At 49.3% G+C, this 14,771-nt stretch overlaps 2 protein-coding genes across 4 annotated transcripts in view; one reads left to right on the plus strand and one right to left on the minus strand.

Moving 5' to 3' along the window:
- Nucleotides 1-11,446, plus strand: part of ACTR1A (ARP1 actin-related protein 1 homolog A, centractin alpha (yeast)) — a 13,617-nt gene extending 2,171 nt beyond the window's left edge. The window contains exons 2-11 of the mRNA XM_006756474.2: nucleotides 3,373-3,437; nucleotides 4,494-4,569; nucleotides 5,289-5,414; nucleotides 6,217-6,341; nucleotides 7,005-7,221; nucleotides 7,889-7,981; nucleotides 8,593-8,767; nucleotides 8,871-8,932; nucleotides 9,540-9,580; nucleotides 9,668-11,446. Of these exons, the coding sequence (XP_006756537.1) occupies nucleotides 3,373-3,437; nucleotides 4,494-4,569; nucleotides 5,289-5,414; nucleotides 6,217-6,341; nucleotides 7,005-7,221; nucleotides 7,889-7,981; nucleotides 8,593-8,767; nucleotides 8,871-8,932; nucleotides 9,540-9,580; nucleotides 9,668-9,770 (1,083 nt within the window). The 3' untranslated portion in view covers nucleotides 9,771-11,446. The remainder of the gene's footprint in view (nucleotides 1-3,372; nucleotides 3,438-4,493; nucleotides 4,570-5,288; nucleotides 5,415-6,216; nucleotides 6,342-7,004; nucleotides 7,222-7,888; nucleotides 7,982-8,592; nucleotides 8,768-8,870; nucleotides 8,933-9,539; nucleotides 9,581-9,667) is intronic.
- Nucleotides 11,447-12,709: 1,263 nt separating this feature from the next.
- MFSD13A (major facilitator superfamily domain containing 13A) overlaps nucleotides 12,710-14,771 on the minus strand; it is a 12,380-nt gene continuing 10,318 nt past the window's right edge. For all 3 annotated transcript variants that reach the window (XM_006756475.2, XM_015559303.1, XM_015559304.1), the window contains one exon: nucleotides 12,710-13,540. In XM_006756475.2, coding sequence (XP_006756538.1) covers nucleotides 13,278-13,540 — 263 coding nt within the window. In that variant the 3' untranslated portion in view covers nucleotides 12,710-13,277. The remainder of the gene's footprint in view (nucleotides 13,541-14,771) is intronic.

Genomic DNA, 14,771 nt, shown 5'->3' on the forward strand with positions numbered 1-14,771 from the left:
TGACATTTGCCATATTTGCATGAATGCAGACCCAGTGTTGCCAGATCAGATTTTTCAAAAGAAATTGGAAATTTTTAATGTCGTATGAGTTTCCAGTTTTTAACTGTCAGAAGTTAATGTAAAAGTAGTTTGTGGTCTATAGATACAGAAAGTAGATTAGTGGTTGACCAGGACTAGGAGTGAGAGAAGAGGGATAGAATGGAGAGTGATTGCTAATGGATACAGAGTTTCTTTGGGGGATAATGAAAAAAGTTCTAAAATTAGATTGTGGTAATGATTGCTTAACTCTGTGAATATAATAAGAACCACTGACTTATACACCTTAAATGGGTAAATTGAATTTTATCTCAATAAAGTTGTGTGTTTTTTTAAGTACTTTGTGGGCCAAACATAATATGTCTTTGGGCCCAAAATGGGCCACCAATATCTTAGAATCTGAGGCTCCATCTCTTAGCATCCTTTTCCCACTTGTAAAATGGGAGACAATTAGCTTTCTTTTCAGCATGTCCAGAATAATCAGGAGAGCTTAGAATAAAGGTCACCCAAGCCATAAGGCCTATAGCCAGCAGGTACTGGGAGAGGGATTTGCTCTTTGTCTGCAGCAGCAGGAGAATGAATGGTCAGCAGTGGCTGCAGCAGATTTGAGTCCTCAAAAATCCAATATTTAATGAGACTACGTTTTCAAGAAGTCTCTGCAAGGCATTCATTTACTTGGTTTTGCCACAGTGAATAATAGAGTGGCAGCCCATTTGCCAAGTACACAGTTCCTAGTTATAAATACTGTTAAAGAAATTGATTACCTTCTTATATGATCTCATGGTATGGCTTGAGCAGAATAGAGAAATGAGACATCCTGGTGCCTAGCTCTGGCAACACAGAAGGAGGAAACCATCTCCCTCAGCCCCACCCATCTTCACACGCCTGAGGCCTGGCAGGCCAGCTCATGGGGCTGCAGGGACAAGCTGGGTCTGGTTCCTGGGTCTTGTACATCATTCCCAACACTGCCTTGGTCTTTTCTGCGCCACCTGGGCCTGGGGCTTCTGGCATTCCAGCTGCTCATTCAGGTTCCAATTATTAGACATCATCTGCCAATCCATTTGAGGTTGATTTTCATTTTAGTCAACCAGCATCTATTTGAGTACCCTGCAAATGCCAGCTACTGCTGACATATAAAGTCTCTGACCTCGAGGAACTTAGGCTGAAAAGAGACAAAAATGGAAACCATAAAGTCAAATATGAGAGCAGAATGAAATGCATCTACCTAGTGGTACAGGTAATGGTGATTTTGTGAGATAATAGGAGCATAATTAATTCCACCTAGGGACTGTTCTTCAGGAGGAAGGCAGTGGTATTTGAACTGGGCCTGTTATAGTCTTGCTAGGAAGGACAGAGAGGAAGAAATGAACCTATCATCTTACTCTGCCTTGTCACTTAGACCAGTGGTCGGCAAACTGCAGCTCGAGAGCCACATACGGCTCTTTGGCCCCGTGAGTGTGGCTCTTCCACAAAATACTGACTTCTGCGCATGGGCCACGAAGTTTCAATCGCACTGTACATGCGCGCCCGCACATGGTATTTTGTGGAAGAGCCACACTCAAGGGGCCAAAGAGTCGCATGTGGCTCACGAGCCGCAGTTTGCCGATTACGGACTTAGACTCTAGTCCTTTTGTTAGTAAATGTAAAATCAAATATCCAGGAAAATATTTAGAGTCTGAAGTACAGGTCTCATCTTTACTCTTCTTTTTTCAGCCTGTGCCAGGAGATCTATGAGTCTGTTGGCATCACCACACCCAGATGAAGGCAGTGAGCAATTTATAGGAAGCTTGAACTAACACGCTTCTGGAGTTGTCTTGTACAGCACTGTTCTCACTATCCATGCCGCTGTCCCAGAGCCCTGTGTTTGCAGGAGGATAGTTCTTCCTTCTTCCCAGTCTGCAGCTCAGTGTATAGCTGCACCTTTTCCAGGCTTCTTGCTGTTCTGCCCAGGCCAATGGGTTTGCACTTATCTCCTGTTTTCGCTCTTTTCTATTGGCAGAGGTTCTTGTTGTCTTAGAGAACTGGCTTGCTCTGCTCAACTTACTGCTTTCCCTGTCCTTCAACCACTTCTTACTTACTCCCTGTGTTGCCAGAGTCAGGCACAAGGATGGCCCATCTCAGCCCCTTCCCTCTTGGAAGAGCACAAATAAGAGACAGGGAGGGGACCAGGGATGGTGCTGGGAAGTCTTTGGTGCAGACAACCTATTTAGTGTCTCCTGATATGTTTACTGCTTGCTGTGTGGGTTCTGGAAATACCACACTCCATCCCAGGAGTAGTAGCCCCTGCTGACAGGCAGCAGGAAAAGGTTTGCCCCCAACTAGCTGCAAACTGTGTTGGGCTGGAAGGGCAAAGGTATCAGCTGTGGTGGTAGGAGAGCTGAAAAGGAAGAGAACAGGTTATATCTGCAAGCAATATCAAGCTTCGACAGCTGCCCTGCGTGGAGTTACTATCTGTGTGTATAGAATCAGTGTTTACTTTGGTTGCGCCCAGAGATGCTGGTGGGAGAAGTTGGGTTCTTTCTGGGCACCCCACCCAACGTACCCAGGATTGGAGCAGCAGGATTGTAATGCTGGGTCTCTTCTCTTCTCAGACAATGCTTTAGGGCTCCTTATCATCAGGAGACCTACGAGTGAGTAAAACAAAGCAGAGTAAAAACACAACAATAACCACAAACCCCTACAACGCAATGTCTGCCCCGCAGTAAGAAGCAGACAGTGTGTGCTTCATGGTGGTGTCTGTCACACACACACCGGGGGCAGGGAGAGTTCCGACATCTGGTGGTGGCATGCCTGAGAGTCACACACTCTTCCCACCTTGGTTGTGTTCCTGAACTTGGCTGCTTTGGTGCTTCTAGCTACTTTCCTCTTCTCTCCTCACATTTTCTCTTTTTCTCCCTGTTATTAATATTTGGGGGGGGCGGTTTTTGGGGGGATCAAACCATTTTATTGAGGACCTTTAGGGGACAGTTGAAGCCTGGGGAGGACAGTGAAATCTGGCATTCTCAGCCCACCGGGATCTCCCAGCTTCTCAGCCACCAAAAAGCTATTAACATTATTTTAATGCCAAAAGTAAAACATGTTCAGTGTAGAAAAGTCAAAGAGTACAGAAAAATCAATTGATACTCTGAGTATACAGTGGAAGTTCTCACCCTCTCCAGTCCCACTTCCTTCCCTTTGGCATGCACTCACTGTACAAATGCTTATATAATTGATATATCATATACAACCCTAAGGTCTCTCACTTTTTAAAATAAAAATAGGACCATATACATGTTGTATGATATAAGTCTCTTGTTTTTGTGATACTTCTGACTTTTCTTTCTCCTTTTTCCGCAGGGATCCGGTGTGATTAAAGCTGGTTTTGCTGGTGATCAGATCCCCAAATACTGTTTTCCAAACTAGTAAGTCATTCTGTAACGTAGTCAGAAGCTTGAGAAGGTTGTCAGCTTTGTTACAGGCTCAGCCCTCCATCTTTTAGGGAGAAGGGATCTGGCATTCAGGTCAGTCTTGGTGCTCAAGCAAAGGACAGGAGCTGGCTTTTGGAGGAAGCTAAGGAAACAGCCTACACAGTACAATCTGAGAGGCACCGGCAGATTTTTATCTGATGCCAAAAATGTTCTCATCAGTAACTCATTTATTGGGTGACTCCCTCTTCTTGGAGCCCTTTTTCTAAAATTCTCCTAGCACCCAGGATGGGGTTAACCATGAAACCATACCTCCAACCTTAGTGAGAATGAGTTCTCAGGACTTTCCTCCTAAAGCAGAGAGACTGCAGGCAAGAGAAGGGCACGGGCGCCTGGGGAAGGGCTTAAAGCTGGAGAAAAAGAAAAAAGCCATCTGCCCTAGCCGGGTGGTTCAGCTGGTTGGAGTGTCGACATCAAAAGGTCGAGGGTTTGATCCCTGGTCAGGGCGTGTACTGGAGGCAACTAATCAGTGTCTCTCTCTAACATCAGTGTTTCTCTCTCTCCCTCCCTTTTTCTCTAAAAATCAATAAAAACGTTTCCGTGGGTAAGGATTAAAAGAAAAGAAAGAAGGCCATCAGTCATAGTTATAACAGCATAGTTTTATTGAGTAGAAGGCCTGGGCAGAGGGCTAAAGAGACTCAAGTCTTTTGAGTTAACCATTAATTTAGAAATTGTTTTCTTGTCTCTCTTGGTCTCCACATACATTGGGGAAGGAGAAGAACTAGAGGTATAGAATCCTCTAAAATTTGTTTTAATAACTTATAATATAAAAATAATACACACATAACTTAATACGTGTTCATTGTAGAAATTATGGGAAATGCATAAAGGAGAAATAAGAAAATCAAAATCAACTGTAACTTCCCTCCTTAAAGATAATCACAGTAGCACTGAGTATATTTCCTCCTAAGTCTGTGCCTCTCTACATCCTTCCTGTGTTCTGTCATGTGTTGTGAAATGAAAAGTGATGGTCCTCCCCACTTTCTTTTGTAGTGTGGGCAGACCCAAGCACGTTCGTGTCATGGCAGGAGCCCTCGAAGGTGACATCTTCATTGGCCCCAAAGCTGAGGTAATTCCCACTCCTCAAGCTAACAGAGGACCTTCTTTAGTTCCCACATGGACAGTGTCCCAGCAGAGGGACATAGCGATGAGTAAAAGGAGCGATTTCCTCTTAAAATCTCCCCTTCAGTTCTCTTATCCTAGGCCTCATCCATTTCTTTCTTCCAGGAGCAGCTTCTGGTTTTGGAAAGAAAACCCTAATTTGTGAAACAGAGAGCAGTCTAGGAAACAGAGCTTCTGCCTTCCTTTCGGATTCTGTCACTATCTTGCCAATGATCAAAATGACTGGCATGGTGATTTTTTGGCAAAAGGGATTGGGCGTAGATCCTGGCTGGGGTACCCTGGGGATGAATTCATTAACAGTTTGGCAGAGCCCTCAGGCAACCTCTAGAAGCAGAACAACAGAATCGTAGTTGCCAGCCTTGGCTCCCAGTGCTGAGGCCCAGAGGTGAGGGCCAGGAGATTATATCCTGGGATCAGGCAATGAAGAGGGTGTCTCCTGTCACTTGCCCTGAGGACACCCAGGGGTCCATGGAAATGCAGAAGCCCTCTAATTTGCCCGCTGACTGGGCAGTGAGAGCATTCTGCAGCTGTACAGTTGGAGATTTGGAGAATGAATGGGTTCCCACCCTTAGCCCTCGGTGAGGACTGTGGGGTGGAACTCGCAGGGTTCACTGGCCAGCTCAGCTGAAACTGGCTGCTGCTGTAAGTCCTGCTCTCTGTCCCCAGGAGCACCGAGGGCTGCTCTCCATCCGGTATCCCATGGAACATGGCATTGTCAAGGACTGGAATGACATGGAGCGCATCTGGCAATATGTCTATTCTAAGGACCAGCTGCAGACTTTCTCAGAGGAGGTGAGAGTTCTTTATGCGGGGCAGCCCTGCAGAGAGTGCAGAGCTCGTCAGGACCCCTACCCCAGAGACGAGGACGATGACAATAGCTGCCAAGAGTATTTGAGTCTTAATTATGTACCAGGCATCAGACCTTGTGCTGTTTAGACATGTTTGCATTTCATCTTTACCCCATTCCTATGAGATGTGGGTAGTATTCTCTAGTTTACAAACAGGAGAACAAGTTCAGAAAAGCCAAGTAGTGTTTCCAAGATCACCCAATGAATAAAATGAAGCTGGGATTCAAACCCACATCTTTCAGATTTCAGAGCACATACTCTAACTTCTAAGGAGTAACTCTCCACTCAGAAATACCAAGGAATGTGCACACTAGGTGGACCAGAATTTCCCGGGGAGAGATATGTTCTGATTTTTTTAAAGTACATTCAATTTTAAAATTTACCTTTCTGTTTTGAAAAAAATTTAAACTATGTTTATCATTATAATTCCAATAGCTTATTAGCAAACTCTTCTTGACAACTGGAGATATACATATAGTAGATACAGGGATGTAAGAATCATGGAAGAAAAGAAGAGGAGTAAAGGGGTGGAGGTGAGGTCAGAATGAGACTTGAAAGGGGCATGATTATGGAAAGTTGAGGATCTGACTTGGGCAGGGGTAAGTGATAGGCCAGCTTGTCTTTTTTTTTTTGGAGAGAGACCAACGAAGGTCCCCTGGCCAGCCACACACGGGCTTCTCCTCCAGCACTAATGAGGGGTGGGCATCTGGCCTCACCCTGATTGCTGTCTGGGCATTTTTCACCAGCATCCTGTGCTCCTGACAGAGGCGCCGTTAAACCCACGGAAAAACCGAGAACGAGCTGCTGAAGTTTTCTTTGAGACCTTCAACGTGCCAGCCCTTTTCATCTCCATGCAAGCTGTGCTCAGCCTGTGAGTAGCAGCCTGGCTGGCGAGCCTGGCCCCGAGGGGAAAGCAGTTCCTTTGGCATCCTATGGGCTAAATACCAGCTAAAATAGGCTGCCATTTTAGAGTTCGCCAGCTTGACTTCACCCTGTTCACTCCATTCCTTGTCCTCCCAACACCAAGGCAGAGTGTCAGTTGCTAATTATGAAACGTAGTGAGGTCCCCACCCCCTCATACCACAGACGTATATGTCTGTGTCCTGTCTCTACCAAAAGAGGAAAAAACTAAGGACAGACCTAGAGAATTATGTGGGAGAAAAGCTAGTTTGTGTGGAAGTGAAAATATTCTTATTTTCCTTTACTCATGTACTTTCCCTGCCTAGCCCTGTGGGCATCTGAGGTTTTTCCTCTTGCGTAGAGTACAGTCTGCCCCTCAGGCTGGGTCCATGAACCGGCTGAAGGCCTGCTCCTCTGGGCGTGGGCAGGGAGCTTGGGGAGGCTCAGCTCCTCATTCAGGTCTCTCAGGACTTGTTTCAGTGCTCGGGCATCCTTAGTCCTCAGTCCAGTGTCAGGGCCCTGGAGAAAGGCAGGCCCCCGCTTTAGTTCAGCTGGCATTGAACTTTAAAAGAAGTAAGTTTTTGCCCAGAGTGAGGAGGCAGGCGTGAGTGACGGTTTGCCCACTCTGCTTCAGTTATGCCACAGGCAGGACCACAGGAGTGGTGCTGGATTCTGGGGATGGTGTCACCCATGCTGTGCCCATTTATGAGGGCTTTGCCATGCCTCACTCAATCATGCGCATCGACATCGCTGGCCGAGACGTCTCTCGCTTCCTTCGCCTCTACCTGCGTAAGGAGGGCTATGATTTCCACTCCTCCTCAGAGTTTGAGATTGTCAAGGCCATAAAAGAAGTGAGTGTTGCCCCGTGGGCCCAGGGATGGGCTAGGGGATGGGAACGGAGCATCCGGGACCTCGGGACCTGGAGTGAAGAGGTGAAGCTCCCGTCCTAGGGTTCTGGGTCAGCTGTGGGACCTCCAGCTGGGCCCCCTGACACACTCACCTTCCCAAAGAGCTACCATTTTGTAGGGGAAAGGGAGCTGCTTCTATATCTTAAGTTGGGTGATCATTATGTTTTTCAGACCTTATGTACAAATTACATGTTCTTTCCATCCTTGGTGGAATTCAGAATACATTTATCTTTTAAGTAAACTGAGTCCTCCGGCACCTGTGGCAGTAGGGTAACCTCTGAGCTGGGTAGTGGCACCCAGAAGCAGATGAGCAGTAGAAGAAAGATGCCTGAGTCTGGACTAAGAGTAGGCTGTGTTCTCAGACCCAGATCCAGGGAACCACGTTTCCACACTTGCCCACCAGGAAGGTGGACTAGGTGGGCACTCATATCCTAAATGCCACCTGGTGGATGCCAACGAAATCCCCTGCTCCTGCTGTAGGCAGCAGCTCTCACGACCGTTAGGGCAATCGCTGCGATGGCAGATTCTGCAGCAGCGTGCCAGTCTTCCGGGACTTGGACCAGGTGGGTGCCAGGTTTCCTGCCTGCCTGACTCGTGCTTGGTTCTGCAGAGAGCCTGCTACCTGTCCATCAACCCCCAGAAGGATGAGACACTAGAGACGGAGAAGGCTCAGTACTACCTGCCCGATGGCAGCACCATTGAGGTAGGCGACCGAACTTGTGTCCTCAGGCCCCCAGAGCTCTAGGCCTGTACAGAACTCCTCATGGGGAGGCGGAGTCAGGTGTGCCCGTCTGTCAGCCCTCCTGGGGCAGTGAGTTCGTGAGCAGCACCATCGCCTGCCCAGCGATGTGTGCCAGGGACCTGGCTTCTCTTGTGCGGAGAGGAGGCACCAGAGGCATTTTCCTGCGTCCGGATGGCTCAGGAATAGGGTGGTTGGTGCTGTCCGTAACTACGTCAGCACGGCATAGGCTGGGTTGCCTCTCCCCAGACCTCCATTGATTGGAAGAAGTTTTTATGAGTGAATGAGTCCATGTATTAATGCCAAAGGTCTCTTGGCTGGATAATGCCAGAACTAGGATTAAACAGAGGAGCTTCCTCTCTCTCGTTTCCTGGGAGCCCTGTTTCCTTTTGTTCCCTGTTTGTTCCCAAGAACCCTATCTTTGTTCCTTGAGACCTTGACATCTGAGGTCTTTCCTAAGCCTGGACTTCGTAGCCACCTGGTTACTAAGAGGTGGACACAGGGGCCTCTTCCATCCCCCTTCCCAGAGACCTCGGCCCCCGTTCCACCTCTGAAGCTGGCCCTCCACCCTGCAGATTGGTCCTTCCCGATTCCGGGCACCTGAGCTTCTGTTCAGGCCAGACCTGATCGGCGAGGAGAGTGAAGGCATCCACGAGGTGCTGGTGTTTGCCATCCAGAAGTCGGACATGGACCTGAGGCGCACGCTTTTCTCTAACATTGTCCTCTCAGGAGGCTCCACCCTGTTCAAAGGTTGGTCTTTGCTCTCGGGGCCCTTCCCCAGAAAGCTTCCAGATCCTGCTGGGCCCAGATGCCCAGAGAATTGACTTGAGATTCTCCTTTCTTGCCCATTCAGGTTTTGGTGACAGGCTACTGAGTGAAGTGAAGAAACTGGCTCCGAAAGATGTGAAGATCAGGGTAGGACCATGGTGCAGGCTAGGGCTGGGTGGAACTGGGCTTCCAAGGGTCCATAGTGCCATATGGTGTGGCCCCCTTTCCAGCTCTGCCCAAGCTTTTCAGGCAGCCAGGGCTCCACAGGTACTGCCAGATGCTCCCACTTCCACACTGACTCTGAGGTCTGCCAGAGTGGAGGGCCCGTTCTCACTCTCCATCCTCTCAAAGGGGGGCAGTTCTAATACCCAGATGACGCCGGGCGCTAGGCTGAAGGCCCCCGTGTGGTCTTCCAGGGAAACTGCCATTGATAGGAGATTGACTTTTGCTACTCCCCTGTGACAGTCCAACATCTTAGTGACTGCCGAGGGGAGCTAGCCTGCCTGAGAAAGGAGGGGTTCTAAGTGAAGGAGTGTGGTTCCTGCAATGGCATCTTGCCCCCAGATAGTCCCAGCCTTTCTGGGAATTGTACTTAGGGTGCGAGAGACCCAGGGTCCAGCAGGTCCACTCGGTCTGTTGTGTGAAATGCATCCACTGCCTTGGGTGTGAGCATTAGCCATAAAGAAGAGAGTTGGAAGGAAAAGTGAAAGGGGAGGGTGAATGTCTCAGATTTCTCTTTCTATTCCCCTTGCAGATATCTGCTCCTCAGGAGAGACTGTATTCCACATGGATCGGGTGAGTAGTTCAGGGAATAAGAGTGGAATAGGAAGCAAATACCCACGCTCTTTTCTCACAGTGTTCCTTTGATTCCCTCTACTGCAGGGGCTCTATCCTCGCCTCCCTGGACACCTTTAAGAAGATGTGGGTCTCCAAGAAGGAATACGAGGAAGACGGTGCCCGATCCATCCACAGGAAAACCTTCTAATGCTGGGACATCATCTTCATCTTTCTCTGAAGTTAACTCCACTTTAAAACTCGCTTTCTTGAGTCGGAGTGTTTGCGAGGAACTGCTGTGTGTGTGTATGTGTGTGTGTGGATGTGTGGGTACAAGTATGTGCACCTATGCGAATGCCGTGTGGCCCAGGGATCCCAGGGCCCAGAAAGGACGATGAACTACCCACGATGGTGATGGCCTGAGGCCTGGGGTTGACCACTAACTGGTCCCTGACAGGAAAGAATGCTGGCAGAGGGCCCCATTCCTTCGTCTACTGGGCCTTTGTCTGGCTGTGTGGGACTACGTTTACTACCTACCATAGGGACACAGAGGGCGGTAGATCTAACCCCAGGGAGACCTTGCTGCTGCCCGCCCTAAGCTGGTTAAACCCCACCACCACCCCTTCCCCAGGGTGCCCTGAGGCCCAAGGCAGCTGCTGCCTTCCTTGTTCATCATTCTGTTCTTGATGCCTCTCGATCATGAATTGAGGACCGGAACTGGGGTTGAGTTCTATCTGGTTTTGATTGCAGTTTGGGTTGGGAGGCTGGAAAGGAGAGGGCAGGATGCTCTTAACTTCACCTGGGGGCCAGGACCACACTGGGCATTTGAGGAGGGCAGGAGTAGTGCTACTTTTGATTGGCGGCAGAGTTAAAATTCCAATCCCAAGCCCCATCCAGGGGATCTTGGGAGAGCTTAAGGAGCCTGTTGGCTCCAGGCCATTACTTACTTTTCATCCATCCTTGGGCAATGCCATCTTCAAACAATGTTATTTATTTGTTTGTTCAGTATGGGAACTGGAGAGAGGGAGCTTATTGCCTCCTGCCCACCAGTCACCCTGTTCACACTAATGTTTACAGCATCTAAGCTTAGCATGGCCTCCAGGGCCCCACCACTCCCTGCTAAGGGTGAACTGACAGTATCCATAGGCTGAGGCCATTTGGGATCTGAGGTTGCACTCAAAGTCACTCCCACAGCCTTTCTCCCCCTCCCACTTGCTCACTGCCCTGGAATCCACAGGCTGGTTGCTGGTTGGATTTTTCTGAAACAGGTGGTAGAATCACTCCTTGGCAGAGGCCCTAGCAAAGGAGGGGTGTTGGGGGGATCTAGCGCCCTTAGGATTGGAGAAAGCCGCAATGAACCAAGTTGCCTTTTCCCACTCTAGCTGACCTGAGGGGCTAGGTTGTAGAGATGAGAAGGTCCCCTCTGGGCTGATATTGTGCCATTCTTGACTTTGGACATGAGTAGTTAGGGAGGGAGGAGGCCAGACCCAGGTGCCAGGAACTGGTGGGCTCAGGCTCATCTCTGGTCCAGTGGGGCCAGGCACTGGACTGGGCTGGCCTAGCAGTGGTCCACAGGCCCTTCAGCCCGATGGTACAAAGCTGGGTCTGGCCCATGTTCACCGGCACCCTCACTTGACACCAAGATCTGCCCCAATCCCAGATTCAGGCAGTCTTCCCATGCCATCCAACGATGAAAGGCCCTTCTAGGTGTGGGCCACAGCAGCAGGTGTGTGTGAAAGCGATGTTGCGGCCCGCGGACTGCAGTGTGCTTAACCAGTTCACCTCCCTTCTTTTAGCCCAAGCCTGTCCTTCACACAGCCTTGCACAAACCACGTTGCCTGGTGGGGCCCAGTGTACTTAAATAAAGTCCTTCCAATAGACACGTCAGCTGGCCTCTGTCTAGTCAGTGCTGGGAGGGAAGTGGGAGGAGCCCAGGTCCCCCGAATCTGAGGCCTCATCGTCCTCTAGAGGGCACTGTTGCCCCAGCCAAACTTGACCAGCTTTAGCCCAAGTGCCAGCCTGTCAAGCCCGTGGGTGAGACTCCACCCAAATGAGGGGAGCAGCATCTGACATCCTAAGTCAGAGACTCTCAAAACGTCCGTGTGTGTAAGAAGCTCAAGAGCTTATTAAAATGCGGTTCCTGAGGCCCATGTTCAGATATTCTGAGTAATCAGTTCTCCATTTTAATTCTAAATACTTGGGGGAAAATTGCCCTTCACTTTACAAATGTTAACCCATTTGATCCAACAACCTATATAGTATATTTTTATCATCCACTTTACAGATGAGGAAATAGAGCCATAGAGAGATCACGTCATTTCCCAAAGCTAGGATTTGAACCCAGGCTATGTAGCCCTACAGCCTGCATTCTTAGGCACTATGAGGCCCTCAACAAACCATTGGCCTAGAGCCGTGGTCGGCAACTGCAGCTCACGGGCCACATGCGGCTCTTTGGCCCCTTGAGTGTGGCTCTTCCTAAGCCTTAGGAGGACCCTAATTAAGTTAATAACAATGTACCTACCTATATAGTTTAAGTTTAAAAAATTTGGCTCTCAAAAGAAATTTCATTTGTTGTACTGTTGATATTTGGCTCTGTTGACTAATGAGTTTGCCGACCACTGGCCTAGAGCAGTGGTTCTTAATCAGGTCAGTTTTGCCCTCCATATACATTTGCCAATGCCTGGAAATATTTGGTTATCATAATGGGCGGGGGTGGGGTGGGGTGGGGTGAAGGCGGTGCTGTTACTGGCATCTAAGCAGAGGCCAGGGCTGCCAAGGCCCAGAACACAGGTAAAATCACCACAGAGCTTTCCAAAACCCCAGACCCATGAAAGCAGAACCTTGGGAAACAGAACTCAGACCTATCACCATTTTTGAAAGCTCTCTGGTGTCTCCAAGGTTGTGGGCTCTGGCCTACGAGGAGCCGCTCCTCTCTGATCGCGTGTCCAGCCGTGGTACATGGAAGTGCCCTGGGGCTACGCCTGCATCCCAAGTGCCCATGCAGTTGCCAGTCCACAGGTTCTCCCTGTTGCCTGTGAATCTGACGTGGGTGGCCACTCCACTCACTTTGGAAAAGTGCTCTTGAGTGCTTTTCCTATTAAATGAGTCATATTCCCCAACCCCACCACGCCCACACAGCACAGACCTCAGGAATGGGAACAGAAAGACTTTAATCCGTTTGATGAGCTGAACTCTTAGGAGGCCAGGTGGGCGTGGAGGAGCCCTGCAGCAACGGGGGCATGCTCCTTCAGGCACAACTGCAGCAGAGATGGCAGACACCACTGGAAGGGTGGAGGGGCGGAGTGGGTGGGACTCCCAGTCAGCACCCCGACTGGACGAAAGGCAGTATCAAAAGTGGTTCCTGAGCGCACATGAAGCCCCAGCCCCAGGCAGGGGGCTAGGCCTCTGTGCCCTGTGGCAACCCCATGTGACCACAGGGCATTCCCTTCCCTTCTTGGTCCTTTTCTTACTCCTGCCCATAGGGGCAAGCAGGTCCCTGAGCAAATTCGGCCCAGCTCTTGCCCAAGCCGGGCCAGGTAGCCAAGCACGATCTCAGACCCAATGACGCTCCTGGCTCCGACCCAGGAGCTCCCGTTCTGCCCTTTGATCTCGAGGCTGCACCCAAGGAAGGCAGGGGAGCAGGACACCAGGCTGGCAAAAGTGGCTCCTGCCCAGAGCTGTGGGCAGTGTCCTCATCAGAGTGGCCTTGTTGCACCTCTCACACTGTCTTAATGTCAAGGGTTTGGACTTGTGACAGATTCTGGCGTTGGGCTTTGACCATGCGCAGGCGTCTCCCATGCAGCGTGAACTTGGACCAGGTGAACAGTTGCAGCAGAGCACAGGTGATGGGCACCAGCACCAGCAGGTAGAAGCAGCCCTGGCGGAGTGTAGGGGCCTGAACCGGGGGTGGGGCCGGGGGTTCTGGCCAGGGTTGGGCCCTCCCCACAGGGGTCAGTGGGGACTGCTGGAAGAGATCATGACCTACGACGAGAGCGTGCAGAAAGAACAGTCGGCCCTGTGCTCCTCTCAAGTCCACAGTGCCACATCTCAGATGCCACACATACACAACCATTGATTTCTACCCCAACTTGCTCCTCCCTTTCTGCCATCCACCCAATGGGCCAAAAGCCTCAAAGTCTTCCTAGATTCCTTGGTTGACTTTAGCACTCCCCAACAGCCAATCCTTCACCTCCACCCAACTCCAAAACACATCCCAACCCCAAATACTTCTTTCCAGCCTCCTAGCACCACCCTGGTCCAAGTCTCTATCGCCTCTGCCACAGCCTCCCTACAATCCATTCTCCATACAGCAGCCAGAGCCACCTCTTAAAAACAAATCAGACCATATCACCCTCTGCTTAAAACCCTTCCAATAGCTTCTCTTTGAACTGAGAATAAAATCCAAACCCTGCCCTGCTCTCCAGAGCCCTCATCAACGTTTCCAGCTTCATCTAACCCAGTGGTTCTCAACCTTGCTAACGCCGCGACCCTTTAATACAGTTCCTCATGTTGTGGTGACCCCCAACCATAAAATTATTTTCATTGCTACTTCATAACTGTAATTTTGCTACTGTTATGAATCACAATGTAAATATCTGATATGCAGGATGTATTTTCATTGTTACAAATTGAACATAATTAAAGCATAGTGATTAATCACAAAAACAATATGTAATTATATATTCAATATGTGTTTTCTGATGGTCTTAGGCGACCCTTGTGAAAGGGTCGTTTGACCCCAAAGTGGTCGCGACCCACAGGTTGAGAACCACTGATCTAACCACTCCTGACACCTTGTGCCTTTGCACTTGTCAATCCTCTGTCTGGGACCCACTGAGATCTTTGTAGACCAAATCCTTCCCATTCAGTTCATATCTGGCTGTCACTTCCTCAGAGAGACCTTCCCAGACCACACTAAGTAGCTTTTCAGACACATTACAATAAGGCCTCACTCAATGCCCTCAATAAGTTCTGTGACTCTACGTGAAACAATGTATAATGAACCAACTTTAGCATAGGCCAGTGATGGCGAACCTATGACACGCGTGTCAGCATTTTGAAAAACCCTAACTTAACTCTGGTGCCGTGTCACATATAGAAATTTTTTGATATTTGAAACCATAGTAGACAAAGAACATATTGTTATCTTTATTTCATATATTTAAAAGCCATTTAACAAAGAAAAATCAACCAAAAAAAATGAGTTCGCATG

Source organism: Myotis davidii, unplaced genomic scaffold (assembly GCF_000327345.1).
Source record: "Myotis davidii unplaced genomic scaffold, ASM32734v1 scaffold332, whole genome shotgun sequence".
Taxonomy (NCBI): Eukaryota; Metazoa; Chordata; class Mammalia; order Chiroptera; family Vespertilionidae; genus Myotis; species Myotis davidii.